This window comes from Mauremys reevesii, unplaced genomic scaffold (genome assembly GCF_016161935.1).
Source record: "Mauremys reevesii isolate NIE-2019 unplaced genomic scaffold, ASM1616193v1 Contig1, whole genome shotgun sequence".
Lineage (NCBI taxonomy): Eukaryota > Metazoa > Chordata > Testudines > Geoemydidae > Mauremys > Mauremys reevesii.
Genome location: NW_024100715.1, coordinates 1275514 through 1287921, shown reverse-complemented (window position 1 = coordinate 1287921; position 12408 = coordinate 1275514). Strand labels below are relative to the sequence as shown.

The following is a 12408-nucleotide window of genomic DNA, read 5'->3' as shown; positions in this document are numbered from 1 at the left end:
CTCCCTCCACCCCACTCCCACCCACCGCAAACAGCTGTTTGGTGGTGTGCAGGAGGTTGGGTGGGAGAGGAGAGAGGATGTGGTGTGCTGGGGGGCAGGGGCAGAACAGGGTGGGAAGAGGTGGGACTAGGGTGGGAGTGTGGCCTTGGGGGACAGGATGGAGCGGAGGTGGGGCCTGGGGCAGATCCGGGGGTCGCGTGTCTGTGCCTGGGCTCTGTCCCCAGCTCAGGGAGGTGAGTGGGGTCTGGGCCAGTCACCTCATGGCGCTCCAAACAGTAGGAATTGGACTAAGCTGCGGATGAACTTCAGCAAGGCTTCGGGGATCTTGGGGAGTAGTTTCTGGAACACCCTAAGGAAAGTCACCCACGTGGTGGCTCTGACATTGTAACTGACCTTCCCATCGATGATGCTCACGTCCACTTTATTCTCCCCTTTCCCGGAGACAAAGACCATCTCGCCCCTGTCGCACTCAATGACCAGCCGGGCGTTCTTCTGCAGGCAGCTCGGCTCCGCGGAGAAACCCCTAACGGCCACGTTCAAGGCCTCCTTGACCTTCTCGGGAGCCCCTGACAGACCCCGCACCTCTCCCCGCACGCCCGCCAGGCTCTCAATGCTCAGCGGCTGTTCAGAGCGACGCATCCTCTCCCGATACATCTCCCAGCTCTTCACCTTCACCTCGTAGCTGGGCTTCCCATCACAGCAGGTCACGGAGACCTCGCAGTCCCCATCTTCAGAGACCAGTCGCAGCTTCGTCTCGTCCCAGGCGACGCACATCCTGGGGTTGTCCCGGATGCACTCCGGCTCTTGGGGGAATTTCCTCAGCAGCAGATTGAAGCAGCGTCTCAGCTCCTTGGTCATCACCCCCCAGGACTCCAGCCTGTCGCGAATTCTCTCCAGGTTCCCCGCGCTCAGCCTTTGTGGGCAGGAGCGTAACCTCTCCTGATACACCGTCACCGTGGGCTCCTTCACCTCGTAGCAGGGCTCCCTCTCACCTTCGGACACCGTGATCTCACATTCCCCCTGGCCCGACACAAACACCAGCTCGGTGCGGTCATGCCGGATCACCATCCGGGCATTGCGCTGCACACACCGGGGCTCCCGGGGGAACTCCGCCAGGGCCTGCTCAAAGCCGGCTCCCAGCTCCTCGTCCAGCAACCCCCACTTCTCCAGCGCATCCCGCACACCCTGCAGGGTCTCCGTGCTCAGCTTCTGGGGATGGGACTTTAACCTGGCCAGGAACACCCGGGCCGTTGGCTCTTTCACCTCATAGCAGGCGCCATTGTCAGAGATCCTGATCTTATACTTGCCCTTCCCAGAGAGGAACGTCAGCTCAGTCTCGTCGCTCTGGATCACCATCTCTGCGTTGTTCTGCACACACGGGGGCTCCCGGGGGAACTCCGCCAGGGCCCGCTCAAAGCCGGCTCCCAGCTCCTCGTCCAGCAACCCCTGAGTCTCCAGCGCATCCCGCACACTCTGCAGGGTCTCCATGCTCAGCGGCTGGGGACAGTAAAGTAATCTGACCAAGTACACATCCCCTGTGGGCTCAGCAACATGGTAGTGGGGTCGCCTGTTGCTATGGGACATTGTGATCTCACACCTGGCATTTCCAGACCCCTCGGGTCCTGGCGGTGCGTTGCCTCAGCTCACGGGACACATTCCAGAGGGACTCGGGTTCTCCAGCTGCAATGACGCTGAGCTGCCGGCCGTGCTTCACCCGGTGCCCCTAACGCTGTTTCTCTGGCGATGATCTAAGGCGAGGTGAAATGCACGAGCCGCATGCCTGGGAAATTCCTGCTTCGCCCAGCACCTGCTCCTCCTGCGACCTGGAAGGAGAACGAGATCATCTCAGCTGGGGCTCGATGCGGAGGGACAAAGAGCTACTCGAATCGATACAGCCAGATCCCCAACAGGAGCAACTCAGCACCGCTCCACTGTCAGAGCGACGCCCAGTGACCCCAGCTGGGATCTGGCCCCATTGACTCCGGTGGAGCTACGGCCGATTTACACAATCCTGCCGGGCAACTCTCACTGTGGTACCAGGGGCTATGCTACAGACACAAGTAGATTTGAAAAATAGCGAAACCCCACCACTACCCTGCAGGGAATTGCTTCAAACCTTGTGGCCCTGCAACAATTTGGGTGATGCACATGAACTATAGCTCATTACACCTTAACCAAAAGACTGTTTCATGGTACCCGGCAACTGAAGCGCGTTTCTTAGCAGCAGTTTCTGTATTTTTCCATTTCCAGTGCACAAATCACCGATGGACATTCTAAATTGAGTAGCATTTCAAATATGTTATTGAAAATCTTGGAGCCCTAAGATCAAAACTAAAAATGAAAGAAGAGGGGCCATATTCTGTTCTCATTTACACAGCTCCAAATTCAGAATAATGGGTGAAACCCAGGCAGTTACTCCAGATTTCCAGCAGTGCTGAAGAGAGCAGAATTTGCCTCTTTGTGTTTGTTAGTTGCAATTTCTGTTGGAAACTGTGCAAGAGACGATGAGTGGGATTCTCCACTAAAACCCCTCGCAAAGTAAAGAATTCATGTAGCACAACGTACGGTAAGTATTAAAGTGTCCCTCCTTACTAGCACTTTGTAAAACTTCTGTAAAGTAAAGATTGGAACAAACATGGCCTCCCAGTAACATCAAACCTTTGTATAGGACCAATGGCAATGAATTAACTATGGTAAAAGGTCCATCTGTCTGGAGATCATCCACAACAGAACCAGAGGCGGCTCCAGGCACCAGCACGCCAAGCACGTGTTTGGGGTGGCAAGCCACAGGGGGCGCTCTGCCGGTCACTGCGAGGGCGGCAGAAAGGCTGCCTGCGGAGGGTCCGCTGGTCCTGCGGCTTCGGCCGACCTCCCGCAGGCAAGCCGCCAAAGGCAGCCTGCCTGCCGTGCTTGAGGTGGCAAAATACCTAGAGCCGCCCCTGAACAGAACGCTTTCATTTGTGGGGGGAGCCATTTTACAAGGGGGTAGCTAGATATAAAATTGAACTGGGAGCTAGAGCCTTAAAAGAAGGGGCATTCTGGTTGAAACACTGGAGATGAAACTAGAAGCGGAGGAGCTCTGAAAAGAAATGCAGATATGGATAATGAAGAAAATGGATAATGCAGATAAAAAAAATGGATAACCCAGAACACCACCGCTGTCTTGCTGCCAAGCATCACTTCCCTTCTCTGATCATTTTCCTTTAATTTCTTCAGGACACACACACACACACACACACACACACACAGCACTGCCCTAGCAGCAAAACGGGCCCCAGCGCCACTATAGTGAGCGACTACTAGCCTGTTTTAGAGAGTCATCGCAGACACACACATTGCGAGAGCATTTTAATTTCCCTGGACGCTCAGTGACAAACTTGAAAGTTGCCATACTTAAAAAACCCCTTCAAAACCAGACCTCCGCATGACACTGCTGAACTGGAATCCATTTGCAAGTCTGATAGCATCACACCCAGCCTGAATAGAGACTGGGAGTGGCTGGCTCACTACAAAACATTTTCTCCCTTTTCGTATTCACAACTTCTCATCAACAGTCAGTAAAGGGCCACATCCTGCCTGATTGTATTGACCTCGTTAGCACTGGTCCTCTGCATAGTAATGCTACACACCCATCTCTGCAAGTATGTATTTATTCACCTGCCAAACTCCAACCTGCACTTCTGCATCTGACGAAGTGAGCTGGAGCCCACAAAAGCTTGTGCCCAAATAAATGTGTTAGTCTCTAAGGTGCCACAAGGACTCCTGTTCTTTTTGCTGATACAGACTAACACGGCTCCTGCCCTGAAACTTATGTTATGTTGTTGCTTTTCTTACCTTACTGCTAGCCCGGCACCACAGTCTGGACTCCAGAGGCGAGACCTGCAGAGCTCTCTAATGTGAAAAACAAAATCCTGGCACGTTAAATCTCTTAGCCGCAAGGCAGCACAACAACTGGCCAGCTGGCAACCCTAGCACCCCACACTCATCCCATCGCCCGCGCTAGGGTAGCAAAGGGGCTGTTCCGGCTGGGGCTGTGAAAATGGCGTCCTAGGGAATGGGATGTCTTCTAGAGGCAGAGCACTGTGGGCTCAGATCTATGTGGGCAGAGCAGGAAAGCTGTTTCCTTCCTGGGAGGAAGGCTCTGCTTTGGAGATGGCAGCACCAGCCGCAGGAAATGGGGGAGGGGGAGGCTCCATCTCTGCTCACAAAGACAAAACAGTCATCGGCTACCACTGAGAACAGTCTAGATCCATCCTCTTTGGAACCCCCCTTCAGGTAGTTGAAAGCAGCTATCAAATCCCCCCTCACTCTTCTCTTCTGCAGGCTAAACAATCCCAGTTCCCTCAGCCTCTCCTCAGAAGTCATGTGCTCCAGCCCCCTAAGCATTTTTGTTGCCCTCCGCTGGACTCTCTCCAATTTATCCACATCCTTCTTGTAGTGTGGGGCCCAAAACTGGACCCAGTCTCCAGATGAGACCTCACCAGCGCTGAGTAGAGGGGAATGATCACGTCCCTGGATCTGCTGGCAATGCCCCAACTTATACAGCCCAAAATGCCATTCGCCTTCTTGGCAACCAGGGCACACTGCTGCCTCCTATCCAGCTTCTCATCCACTGTAACCAGCAGGGAGAGAAAGACCTCACCGGGGAACTGATAGGCATGAGACCGTGACTACCAGAACTAGGCCTTATGGAAGGACCTGAGGTCTCTTCCAAGCCTAATCGTCTATGATTCGATGTCCTGAGTGATTTTAGATGGCTCAGGAGCCCTGGTAAGCTGGGCACACGAAGAAGCTGTTCATTGTTTTAAGATCAGTTTTCTCTGCAATGCTCTTGCCCTGGATAAATAGTATTTTGCTTCATGAAAGCCACCTGGCCACTGGATATCCCTGTAATTGTCCCCAGTGATAACAGAACTCAGCCCACAATTTCAACCCCGCCCACCACCCAAGCGCCACCCTGAAATCTCTCATAAAAGATTGTGCAGATTTTAGAATAAGCTAATCCCCCTTTCTCGACTGCTTGGAACAACAGCAAAATAGTTAACAATCAAACCATATAAATGGTCGCCATTAGGTTTCAGAGTTAACATCCTCCTGAAGTGAATCGGGGTAGCTCACAGCCTTCAGACGTGTTACTGAAGGCTGCCTGCTGATTCAGACAGATGTCACAGCCTCAGTGATACAAGTCTGAATTTGTCATCGTCACCACGAAGGCCAGAGATGAAGTGTTTTAAATGAAAGCTGAGAGGTGGGTTTGTGTGAGTGTGTGTTGAGCCACGTGAGTTCTGAGTAGGTCTCTGCAGTGTGTATCTTGTTATCTGCGGATGGTTATGTGTATGTTGCACAGTTGATCTGTGTGTGTGTGTATTGATGTGTGTCTCTGTTGAATATGTGGTTGTGTAGATGGGTCATCTGTGTGCATTTTGTATATGTTTTTATTGTGTCTGTGTTGAAATTTTGTGTAGGTGCATGGGGAGGGGATGATTTGTGTTGGTTTTGTGAGTAAGCGGCATGTGTTGATCTGTGTCTGCTGCATGCAGGCAAGTTGGTCTGTGTGGTTTTTGAGTACTCGGCTCTGTGTGTGTGTGTGTGTGTGTGTGTGTGTGTGTGTGTGTGTGTGTGTGTGTGTGTGTGTGTGTGTGTGTGTGTGTGTGTGTGTGTGCATGCTATGTATGTGTTAAACACCCAACACACACTCCCTCTCGCGTGCCACCTCCCTCCCTCAGGTAGCTTTGAGCCGGGCTCCCAGCCCGTTTGGCTCGGGGAACCCCCAGCTCCAATTACGGTAACCGGAGTCAGCGCCTGTGTTATTCAGAGCTAAAAATAAGGGTCTGGGAGCTTGACATTTGGAGAGAAAGTGAAAGCGTCGGTTGTTGTGAGGCAGGGCACAGAAGCTGGGACAATTCCCCCCAGAGGCTTCCCCAAACCTGGCAGGTAGGTCACATTCCTCTTCCTTTCCTCCTCGTGTCTGCCCCAGCATCCCAGCTCAGCTCTGCCATAGTCCCCGTGTCCCTTCATCCCCAGGTCCCCTCGGGAACAGGCTAACTCGGTCTGTGGCCTGAATTACCCCTTGCACGCTGAGCCCCACAAAGTCTACAGACAAGAGGAGCCATTTTGCCATCCTGTCCCACTGCTCAGGGGGCCTCGGGGCAGAGCCACGTTCAGCATCACCTCAAGACAGCTCTGAACGGTCAATGCATTTCTGCCCCTCTTCCCGCGTTGTCGCCACGAACAGGCCTCAGCTGGAGGGAGGGACCAGGAGCGGGGAGTTCCTATTGCAGGCGAATGTCTTCGCTTCTCCATGAACCTTACACTTAGTTTGAGGAGCTGTGCAGGGGGTCACAGTCTGGTTGAAGGGCTGTACCAGCTGTAGGAAGAGCTAAATTAAAACCCCAGGCCTGTTCCGGCCACCCGTTGGGCCCCAGTCCCGTTCTGGCTGCCCGCAGGATTGCCAACCCTCCAGATTGTCCTACAGACGCTAATGAAAGATGCAACAGAGAGTCCTGTGGCACCTTTAAGACTAACAGATGTATTGATATTAGTCTTAAAGGTGATCTTAATTAGATGCATTAGTCTTAAAGGTGCCACAGGACTCTCTGTTGCTTTTTACAGATCCAGACTAACATGGCTACCCCTCTGAAACTTAATGAAAGATGATGTCACGTGATGAAACCTCCAGGAATATGTCCAACCAAAACCGGCCACCCTACATTGGACATAGGATCCGGGACAGATCTTTGAAGGCCCTTAGGCATCAGAGTCCAAATGAGTGGCCTGTTTTTAACTCAGGGGGTGGGAGAAGCAAAGGACTTTGGACTCAGTGGCGAGTCAGTCACTGCGGAGGAGGCATGAGATGGGGAGAGCACAGGGTTGCTGGGAAGGACGGGGAGGAGGCATCTAAATTCAGGGCCCTTCTCAGAACCATGTTCCCTTATGTTCCAGCTGGAAACACCGGTCCCAGGAGGGAAGAGCACTTGGGGATGGAGGGACACGGCCCCTTTGGTGGGACCCTGCGTCCAGCTGAGACAGAGGAGACGGACCATTCCTCACGCACACCCAGCAGGCGGCTCCAGGAGCTGGAATTACAGGTGGGAGGCTCAGACGGGCTGTGGTGAGGGGGATTTGGGCACCGGGAACATCAGCAGTTGGGGACGCGCGGTGGCCATGAGAACCCCTGGGGTGAAGTTGGCGGGTGTCACACGCTACCGAGACGGCTTCAGTTGAGTGCAGAGGAGGCGCGGAAGGTTGTGGTAACGTGCGAGGAAGGATCATCCCGTGCTTAGCCAGCCAGGCAGGGACTCGAATCCTGGATAGTCCCACACACAGCTGTGCTGGTGCCCCTCACTCCCAACCCACAGGACCCTGTTGTCCCAGCCCTGGGATCCCCCCACACACAGCTGTGCCCATATGTTGTGGGGATTCCCTATAGGGAAGAGCCCCACCTAGCACAATTACGAATCACGCTTAACTCACCGGGTCCAAGTTTTGTGACATTCACCAACCTCACTGCCCTCAAACTGAGACCCTGGTCCCTTGCGTTGTCTCCAGGTCCCGAGCTAAGGAATTGCAACAGAGCGTGAGCTGGGCCGTGAGGAACCAGGGGAAACCAGAATGAACCTGGGGCTGAGGAGCTGCATGAGGCTGATCTTTCACTTCCTGGGGGGGACCTGGAACATCCTGGCGCCCTGCATCCGAACTCAGATTTGGCCGATATTCCTGTCCTTCACCGGGGCTTTGAAGGATGTGGTCAAGGGCGTCTGGAGACTGCTGTTGAGCCAAACACCTCAGAAACTGGTGCTGTTACTGCTGCCTGCAGCGATAGGGCTCACGCTATTTTTCTTTCCTCATGGGACGGTGAATTATGAAGCTGGAGAACCAGAACCGTTAAGTGTCTCTGACCTGCTGAGAGCGCAGGGCAGACTGGAAGCCCAGGGGAAAATGACTGAGGACCTGAGCACCTGCATGGACCTCGCCCTGCAGGAGTTCATGAGAGAACCCCCAAGCATACAGGACAACGCCCAGATGCTGATCCAGTGCAGAGGAACCGCGCTGGAATTTAAATCCGGAGACGCGAAGCATGAGATCTACGTATATTACCTCAACGGGGAACCCCGGTACAACGTGAAAGAGCCAACCCTGGACGTGTATCTATCCCGGCTGCGTTCCCACCCGGAACAGCTGAGTGTGGAGAACCTGCTGAAGGTGCAGAACTGGCTGGAGGCCGGGGGGAAGATGACTGAGGTGCTGAGACGATGCTTTGAACTCACCCTGGAGAGATTCCCCAAGGAGCCGGTGTGCCTGCAGCACAACGCCCGGCTGGTGATCAGCACCGTGGGAACGAGGATGGTCTTTCTCTCTGGAAAAGGGGAGAATGAAATCAACGTGTATCCCGACCGCACGGGGCTCGTTCAGTACGTGGTCAAAGTGCCGGGATGGTGGGCCTGGGTAGCCAGGAATAAGGTGATCGTAGTTCTTGTTACAATCCCAGTCTTCATTTGCCAAATGATGATCTATCAGAAAATTAGGCAACGTCCTTAAAAAACACTTAGCTTTAGAAAACTACGTCCACCAAACACTGAGTCCTCCGTCTCCAACCAGACAAATTTCAGTGTTGCCAACTCTTGTGATTTAATCACAACTGTCACAATAGAAGTTTTCCTGCCATTTATCAGCGAGCTGAGAATCTCAGCTTCCCTTCAAAGTACAAAGTAAGTTTCTAGCTCTTACGGTAGCTGAGAGCGCCATGGGAGTGAGACGACTAGTGGCTCAATACTTAGAAATGGAATAAACAGAATCCAGCACAAATGCAAAACGGGGGATGCCCGGCTAGGGAGAAGTATTTCAGAAAAGGATCTGGGCGTTATAGTGGATCACACATTGAATACGAGCCAGCAATGTGATGTAGGTGCAAAACCCCCCATATATTCTGGGGTGTATTAACAGGACGTCCAATGTAAGACACGGGAGGTCATAGCTCTGCTGGACACTGATGAGGTCTCAGCTGGAGTCCTGTGTCCAGTTCCGGGCACCGCACTAAAAGAAAGATGTGGATCAACTGGACAGAGTCCAGAGGAGAGCCACAAAAGTGATAGAAGGTTTGGAAAACCTGATCTAGTGAAGCAAATGCCAAGACGTCTATTGATTTCAGGAGGTGCTGTAACAGCTCCAAATGCATATCACAAAAACATATCCACATTATTCCCAAGGGCTAGTCATCTGGCGCCTGTACGCGACAAAATTCATTGCCGTAGAAGCAATGGCCAGTCGTGCACCAAAAATCCAACACACACTTTTCCATTCTGAGCATGGTAACTATGTATTGACCAAGCGACAGGTGGTGATTTTGGTACATACCTCGTTTCTGTGCAATCCACAGCTCCACACACATGTTCCATTTGCTCTTTCGTGCTGTTCCAGCTACTTTGCATGTACAATTAAAAGAAAAAAAACCTTTTACTTAAAAGAAACAAAACAAACCTATACTGGGCGGAATAGTGAAACCTGAAAGAGAGTAAGTGAAAAGGACGGACTGATCCTACAGGGATGTGGATATAGATCGATATGAAGAGAATGTGAGATGAAGACACAAAGAAGCATAAATGAATAACATGGAGGGTGCAATAAATGAGAGATAACGGAAGCCTGATATAGACAGACAGGAAGAGAACAGCAGTGATAAGATTGGTGTGACAACACTGTGATAGACAGATATGAAAAGAGAGTGAGAGATTAGATACGTACGGAGACAGGGACAATTTGAGAGTTAGATATATAAAGATACAAAGAGAGTGTGACAGACAGAGCAGAGCATAGAAACGTGAGTACGTATAAGGATGGTGTAAGGGATCGGGGCGTAGTCGGTCTGGCCTAGTGGTCACAGCTGGGCTGAGGTCTCCCCACCATGGACGGGAATCACCAGGGCAGAGGTGGAAGAATTGCAAGGCCAGGTCCCAGAAACAAGAGCCAGGGTGAGACCGGCTACCAGGTTAGAATCCAGGGGGGAGAATTAGGGTCAAGTCAGGCTGGAGCTAGAGACCAAAGGTCAGGAGATGAGGAAAAGTCCAGCAGGCCACAAGCTGTGCGGTTGCTCAAACAACTTCCTGGGCTAACCCCTGGGGTTAAGTAGGGGCCCTTGGCCAATCAGAGACCTGCAGGGTGCTGTCACTCTGGGTCTTGTGGGCGGTACTTCCTGCAGTGCCTACTGTGCACACTGCTCCCTAACAGTGCTGTTACATGGGCTCCTGGTGGCAGTGTGGGACTATCAGCCTCCCCCAGGTTCTGCAGCTGTGAGTTCTAGTCCCAGGGTCCCTAGCAATGGCAGGAACTAGGAATAACTGGGTACATGAGAATAGTTTAGGTGGCCTCTTTCCTCCAGAAAAATTATTCCCAACCAACATAGGGTGTGAATGTAAAGTGGAATCACTACTCTGTCTGAGGATACTCCTTCTGAAATAAGTCTTGCTTCTGTTTAACTTTTCAAACTGGAACAGGGCACTCTTATTCCAGAAAGCACCTGCCTATGGAGTTATTCCAGAATAGACAAATTGGATGCATAGGTGTAGGGATGGATAGATGGGAGCAGATGGGTAGATAATCAGGCATGCATGGAAATGGAGAGATTTCTATAGAGCATGAACAAACTTAGACAAAGACAAGACAACGCCCAGTGCTTCGATAACAGAAAGTGGGGTGGATTTTTTTGCTGCTCATTTCCTGATGAATTGCTGATTGCACTAACGGTGAGATTATAGGTGTTACAAAGGGAAAGGGTTAATGAATCGAGAGACACAATCTTTCCTACTGATCCCAGTAGCCTGAATATTGAGTTACGAGCTGTCTTATGTCCTTCGGAAAATCATCCCGCTTCTCCGCTGTTCGCAGAGGTCAAAGGAGATCGTCAAACTGCTTAAAAATGCAGCCGTTGATTCTTTGGGCTGTTGCTGGTCCCTGACGCAGAGCTAGCGAGTTATCGCGAAGTACTGGTGGGGTTTGGGAATCACAGTTTGGTAGGAGCTGTTAATCCAAGCGAGGAAGGAACCAGCCCCCCTCCCCCAATTAATAGACTAAGCGTGACACTTTTAATGAGGGCTCAGACAAGAAGCCGTTGGAACAATAACATCCCCAGGCTACGGGCAGTGCCCACCAGCAAAGTCTCTGGGCCCAGTCAAACTCCCGCCCCACAGCCTGAGAGAAACCAGCTGGCTGTAACAATGAGACCCCGTTTTCTGGCGGTATTTTACGGGGAGCGCCTGTTCCCTTCTTAGCTGTGTCTGGTTAGTGAACAGGGCTGGCTGACCTTAATGAGCAGACTTCCCTGTTATCTGGGGGTCCTGGAAACCAGGACTCCTGGGTTCTATCCCCAGCTCTAGGAGGGGAGAGGGCTCTAGTGGTTAGACCCAGGGAGCTGGCCAAGGGAAGCCCTGACCAACCGGATGGCCTTTCTCTCTCTGTCTGCAACACAATAACTTTTGAAAACCGCCTCCGATCCACTCCCAAATCCCAGGGAACGTTCTGGGCATGGAGAGGCAGGACCCTGTTGATTCTGGTGAAAATCGGAGAATGGGAAAAGCCTGGATTTCCACTAAAATGAGGCCCACGGCTCACCCCACTGGCGGTGCCCGAAGAGGAAGGTCTCTGGTGCCCTCTGCTGCTGTCAGCACAAATCGCTCACTAGATTTTGTGACCTTTGGGAGGGCTAGGTTGGTGGGGGTTTCAACCTTTTTTTCATTTGCAGACCCCTAAAAAATCCCAAATGGAAGTGCAGACCCCGGTGGAAACCTTAGGCAAAGTCTGCGGACCCCCAGGGGTCTGCGGGCCACAGGTTACCACTGGGTTACGCTGCCCTTCTCCTTGTCCCTAAAAACACCTCCCATGGAAAAGCACCTGGGGAACCAGAATTCAGTCACTGAGGGTTTTCAGCAAGGATCGTGCAGGGTCGGCCTCCCCGCATTCAAATCCAGACAAAGAAATAAAGGAAGGAATGTAATTCTTAAGTACCAACTTTATAAAGTCCTGTAATGAGAAAGAAACATAATAATCACTTAAATTCTACAACGTAATGTGGCCACTTTATAATTCACCTACATTATCGTCACTGTTCTACATGAACGTAAATAAAGAAACCAGATTGAATCTAGCCAGGCCAGGCCCCAGAGAAACAAAATGAGAAGAAACTCAGGGTTCCCAAACCTTAGGTGGAGTTTACCTGAATCTCCGTCTTTGCTCACCAAAATCTATACGCTCGGCTGAGTCAAATGCAAGGAAACATCATCTTCCCGCCTCTTGCTTGTAGAAATTTCCACCTGGAATCCAGACAGAGGCTTCCGCATCCTCTGCTGAAATCAGTTCACTAGTCAGCTAATTAATTAACCCACCACACAGTTTAAGTAGATAGATTCAAAAAGCCTT

The 12408-nt window shown here is 51.8% G+C and overlaps 1 protein-coding gene across 1 annotated transcript; it reads right to left on the bottom strand.

The window, feature by feature from the left end:
- Positions 1 to 258: 258 nt before the first annotated feature.
- Positions 259 to 10172, bottom strand: LOC120392353. The gene is made up of 2 exons (XM_039517069.1): positions 9355 to 10172; positions 259 to 1823 (listed from the first exon to the last, which is right to left on the bottom strand). The coding sequence occupies exon 2, from the start codon at positions 1582 to 1584 to the stop codon at positions 259 to 261; it is 1326 nt and encodes a 441-aa protein (XP_039373003.1). The 5' UTR covers positions 1585 to 1823; positions 9355 to 10172.
- Between the last annotated feature and the right edge of the window lie 2236 nt (positions 10173 to 12408).

What these genes read in the sequence shown, in the direction of transcription:
- LOC120392353 (XM_039517069.1), bottom strand. Translation starts at nt 1,584, where the DNA reads ATGTCCCATAGCAACAGGCGACCCCACTACCATGTTGCTGAGCCCACA.